This window comes from Electrona antarctica, assembly GCF_951216825.1.
Source record: "Electrona antarctica genome assembly, chromosome: 21".
Classification (NCBI taxonomy): Eukaryota; Metazoa; Chordata; class Actinopteri; order Myctophiformes; family Myctophidae; genus Electrona; species Electrona antarctica.
In genome coordinates, this window is record NC_136802.1 from 6,968,948 (window position 1) to 6,974,947 (window position 6,000).

A 6,000-nucleotide genomic window follows, 5' to 3' on the forward strand; every position below is an offset into this window, starting at 1 on the left:
GACGTGTGCGTGTGTGAGCAGGCTACAGTACATGTGTGTGTAATAGAGATTCACAAAAAACGTGTTTCTAAATGGCTAGTTGCGGCTACCATGCACAGGTCTCAGACAGTGCTTAACCCATTTTGACCTGAGTTCGATTCTACAAATGTCTTCTAAATCCTGACAGTTTTCTGAAAAACCTATGTTTCCATGTCAGTCGTTCTCAAACATTTTCATGACAAGATTATATGTAATTGGCCGTCGACCCCCATCTGAAAATATGTTGTTCCAGGAACCCCCTCAGAAGCAAAGATTTGAGTTAAAAACGTTCGCTCTGAAAGAATGTATATTCAAAGATTTGTGCCACATTTTCAAGATTTTTCTAAAATAGCAGACCTACAAGCTCGTAGCGCGGCGGTGCCGCGCTATGAGCTTGTAGATCTGATATTTTTCAATAGCTAAAGTATAACATAATGATTAAAACACCAAAAGGGGTTCCCGCACAGAATGGGTTAAAAGGATACAGCTATAGGCCTGGCTGACGCATTTTGATAAATAATTCAAGCTATCGATGAAATCAAAGCTACCCCCCCTCTCCCCCCCCTTACATGATGCCCCGTTTTGGAACGAGAACAGAAAATGCTGTTTTTCCACTGCATGTATAGCGCATGTATCACATGCTTGGGACGAGATACTTGAGTAGCTTTGTTCAAACTGCGGGCAGCGGCAGTGCATTAAGTCAGATGTTGCACAAGCCACAAAAGATCATCCACTCCATTTGATGATGGAGGCTAAGATGGATATTGAACTCTTGTATGGGGGGTATAGTCGGCTTTCAACTTGACATTTATTTACCAACAATGAGTGAGGTCATGAATGTATAATGGAGGGGGGTCAGCAGGTCACCCCGAAAGAGAGAGAGAGAGAGAGAGAGAGAGAAAAAGCATTTTCCTCGAGAAATGAAGAGGTTATTATATACTTTAAAAGCCTGAGCATGAAGCCTTTCGGCATTTTCAGAGAGGACCGTGATGTGAAGCACACACACGTATGCGTGCACTCATGCATGCACGCGTGTACACACACACACACACGCACGCACACACACATGTGCGGAAGCATTTGCTAATCCCAGAGCCTTGAGGAGAGACATTGCCCCGAGATTGACTGATCTGTCTCTGTCCTGGAATAAAAAAGACCTTCGTTCGACTGGGCTCTTTGTCAGGATTGGTCTATTTTTGGTTTGCCCCCATGCTGATGGCAGAGGATAAAGAGCAGGAGTAAAACACACTGTTAACCTGTTCTAGACGGGAACCCCTTTTGGTGTTTTAAAGCATTATGTTGTACTTTAGGCTATTGAAAAATATCAGATCTACAAGCTTGTAGTGCGGCACTGTAGTCGCAAATCTGTGTTCTTTCAGAGCGAACGTTTTTAACTCAAATCTTTGCTTCTGGTGGGGAGGTCCCTGGAACAACATATATTCAGATGGGGGTCGGCAGCCAAATACAGTTCATTCTGGGGGTCCTTGAAATGAAAAAGGTTGAGTACTACTGACACAGAAACATAGGTTTTTCAGAAAAATGTTAGGATTTAGAAGACATTTTTTTAAGAATCGTCCTCAGGTCGAAACGGGTTAAAGGGAAGGACGTCCATAATGTGCGTTCCATCCAGGCCTCACCTCCTCTCCTCAATCACCTCCCCCCCCCCAACCCCCTCCCCCCGTTACCCCCTCCGTTGTTTTCTGAGACACTGTCCATTAGTTTTAACCCATTTAGACCTGATGACGATTCTTAAAAAAATGTCTTCTAAATCCCGACAGTTACCTGAAAAACCCATGTTTTTCTATGTCAGTGGTTCTCAAACATTTTCATGTCAAGGACCCCCAGAATTATCTGAATTTGGCCGTCGACCCCCATCTGAAAATATGTTGTTCCAGGTACCCCCCCACAGAAGCAAAGATTTGAGTTAAAAACGTTCGCTCTGAAAGATTTCCGCCACATTTTCACGATTTAAAAAAAAAAAAGTTCATAACGCGGCACTCGGTGCCGCGCTACGAGCTTGTAGATCTGCTATTTTTCAACAGCTGAAGCATAACATAATGCTTAATAAAACACCAAAAGGGGTTCCCGTCCAGAAGGGGTTAAGTAGTGCGCCAGGGTATTTTTCATCCCTCAAGGTGCGCGCCGTGACACCATCCACCCGTCGGCCATAGTATTAGATCACACCCAGCCGTCTCCCCAACCCGCCATGGTCACTCCCATTTCTCAAAGCTCTCTCTCTCTCTCTCTGAGAGCGTGGCGCCGCCGCCGCCCGCCCGCCGGCCCCCGTGGGCGCTCCATTTGAGAAGCTGTCTGCCACCAGAGATAAGACGGCCCCTTTTATTTATTATCTCATCCCCCGAATCAAAATATATGGCTCTACTGGGTAGTGTTTTTGTTTAGTGTTGGGTTTTTTTTTTGTGTGTGAATTGAACTTTGTATTCTCGATCTGGCGGCTCTCACATTTGAATCAAGTTGGCATCACTTAACCACTTAATCTCTTTTAGGCCATATACTTCCATTGTCTGGGTTCCCCCAGACAATCCGATCATTTGATTTTGAGACATACCGATATCGATCTTTCCCGATCCGATCTTTATATTTTTCTTTTCTTTTCAAAATCTTTTTATTTCCGTTTTATAACAGTATGGGTGTCAAGTCACAGGTTCATAGAAAAAATAAAAATAAAATATCAGATTTTAGTATCAGTGACTGAGGTAAACAAACGTACTGTATGAATCAGAGATCGTGGGCAGACATAATGAAAAGACTGTTATTGTGCAAAACATGCCCCTTCAAGACAAAAGAAAAACATTTTCTCCCCTTCAAGTCCCAATTTAGTAAAGCCAATTCCCAATTCCCCAGCCTCTCTACAAGTACTCCATCTCTGCTAACCCCCACAATCAGTCATTGGGAGGGTGAAGAACGATCTTTATATTTTTATATAACACTTATTTAGCAAAAGGCTGATGCACACCTCAGAAGGCTAGTGACAGGTGCAATAGAGCATATACTTAAAAAGGGTATCTTTGAAAAACAAAGAAAGGGTCCCTCACACTGTCAGACACTTATCACATATCACAATAGCAAATATCCTATGTATGTCACTCTAGTCTAGACTGTTGTGTTGTGTGCGTCAATTTAACAAAGGTGCAGACGATCAGAAATCAGCAGAGAGTGAGCGACGCTTGCGCTACTGTATGCCAGACTTTTTTTTTCCTCCCTGGAAATAAAAAACGTCTGGGTTTCCAAGGACAACCCTACCCAGGGGTCAAAATACTTGGTCTCCTCCTTTTCACCCGTCTACACCAAACCTATTACGACCCTGAACAGACACACGTGTGGTTGAAATGTTGACCTGGTAAACAAGGAAAGTGGAAAAGTTGATTTGTTTTATTCTGGCTGAGGAACTGTCTCCCTCACATCGATTCTGTTACTGTATATTTTGACCAGTAGGAACAGGGTCATTTTCATAATCCGATTGTCTTTCCGGGTAGTCCAGTCAGTGCATCTTGACAACCAAGAATAGACCAGGATCAGGATAACATGTCCTGCAGTACGTAGGCTACAGATGATTGAGTCACAGTGAAAAACGCAAGTGCATTCTTTGACCACTGATCTTCTCTGTCAAACACACAATCTCACATGACGTATGGATGGACACTAGACTGGAACACGCTTCCCCCCCTCTTTTGATGTGCATTTGACGAAGGGGGAAAAAAGAAATGCCTCGTTCAACACACACTTACCACCACAATCTTCTTTTTTTCCTTCTCTAGACTCCCATTCGGATGACTTTGATCCAGCCTCCACTAAAAGCAAGTACGACTCCATGGATTTTGACAGCTTGCTGAGGGAGGCCCAGCGCAGCCTGAGAAGGTAACACGTTCTGCGGCTTCACGCTGTCTGTCTACAAAGAGGGACTTCTCCTGACCTCAATTACGGTCTCTCACTCTCTCTCTCTCTCTCTCTTTTTTTTTGTTGGGAGACTATACCAGAAGTTTTACACTCTGTCAGAGAGTATACTGTATGAAGAATAAAGAATCTATAGACTTATATATCTATATAAATATATACATATATATCTATATATGAATATATCAAAAAGCAAAGTTTACATGAACATTACCGTAGCTGCTGAAGAAGCTGGGGGAAAGAGACTCTGTATGCTGTGGGGGAAAAGCCAGTGGAAAGCCGTCAGAACACATGCACAAGATTTGGTGCACACTACTGCTGTACAATATGGTCAGTGACAAGAATACAAAACCTTGACGAGAATATTTATTTCTCCAAAGCACTACAATACCCACGATTATTTGAGGGACGAAAATGTGCAGCTTGTTTCAGTCAGTTTTATTTCTTTTTTTGTTTGTTTGTTTGTTTGTTTGTTTTCTCTTCCTTTTGTCGTTGATTGTCTTTATTTTTTTAATCTGGTGTTTTTTGGATGTGGTGTTACATTACAAAGTATATTGGGAAAAAACAGTATCTTGAAGGCTCAAGGTAACATTGTTGTCTATGTTTTAAAAGGAGAAATGTAGCCCGCCATTTACAGATATTATAAGGAAAAAAAATAACTATTTTTATTTTGTGTACATATCGGACAAAGTTCTTTATTTGTTACAGCTATGCACTGTAAAACACAGCCTTTTTTTAAAAATGAGAAAGGTAATTTCTTAATTCAGAATGTCGAATCTGTAGAAATGACAATAATGTAAAACAATATTGTACACCTACACAATGTTTAAAAGACATGACATGATTGTAAAAAGAAAAATGAAGAAAAAAAAAAGAAAAAAAAATTAAGCCCCCGAAACCTGTTGGGTTGCTCATTTTGAGGGAGCTTGTGGGGGGGGGGGGGGGGGGGGGGGGGGGGGGGGAGGGAGGGAGGAGTCAACCATGTATAGTTTTATCTGTTTATAAAAGGTTCTCAATCAGTGTTTATTTTCCTTATACAACCAAGTGTACGATGCATTTCTAACATGTTTTTCATTATTGTAAAGAAAAAACAACACATTTCTTTTTTTTTTTAAATTAATTTCTTAAACAATCAGTATATTTATAATTCGGTTTGATTTCAGTGCTTTTCTTTCATGGTTCTTGCTTTTTAATTTAATATTTTCAATCAGGATTAAAACACATACACGCACATGCACACACACACACACACACACACACACACACACAGTCATATTTTAATATTTCGAATCACAATTATTTATGGGCTATCCATCTCACATGGCGAACCTCAACAGAATTTATTATTATTGTTATTATTATTATTATTGTTTGCTATTTATGATGTTCTTTTTGATTTGTGTTATTTAATGTTCGATCACTGGGTATATACGTACGTAGGGTGTACAAATGAAAACGGTTTGGTGGTTTTGGGGGTGAAAAATATTATACTTTCTATGCCTTTTCAGAAACAATCAGAACATCCTCCAACTAATCACTCCCGCTGTCGGCCCCTCTTGAGATATGCTGCTCCGTCACTCTGGTGATTTCTGTCTCCACAACAGCAGTTCACGGCTATAAATCAGATCTCAGATCTGCAGTGCGCCATTGTTGCTTTTCCTTTTCACCGTGCGGTTTAGAAATGAAGCAATAAAATGATTTTTGCAGGAATTTTTTGCTGTGTAAATGTAAACCCCACTGTAAAACACATGCTGTGGTCAACGACGCTCTGCGCACACACAAACACATGAACACGCGCACATGTGCGCGCACGCACACACACACACACACACACACACACACACACACACACACACACACACACACACACACACACACACACACACACACACACACACACACACACACACACACACACACACACACACACACACACACACACACACACACACACACACACACGACACAAACACACACACACACGCTTGATTATGTGAATGCCAAACAAAAGTTTACAATTTTCCTTTACTGACTTTTTTAAAAGATCTTGTATTTGATGTTCAAATATAC

At 41.2% G+C, this 6,000-nt stretch overlaps 1 protein-coding gene across 1 annotated transcript in view; it reads left to right on the forward strand.

The window, feature by feature from the left end:
• ppargc1a (peroxisome proliferator-activated receptor gamma, coactivator 1 alpha) overlaps positions 1 to 4,849 on the forward strand; it is a 53,641-nt gene extending 48,792 nt beyond the window's left edge. The window contains exon 12 of the mRNA XM_079490634.1: positions 3,795 to 4,849. Within this exon, the coding sequence (XP_079346760.1) occupies positions 3,795 to 3,898 (104 nt within the window). The 3' untranslated portion in view covers positions 3,899 to 4,849. The remainder of the gene's footprint in view (positions 1 to 3,794) is intronic.
• Positions 4,850 to 6,000: the final 1,151 nt, after the last annotated feature.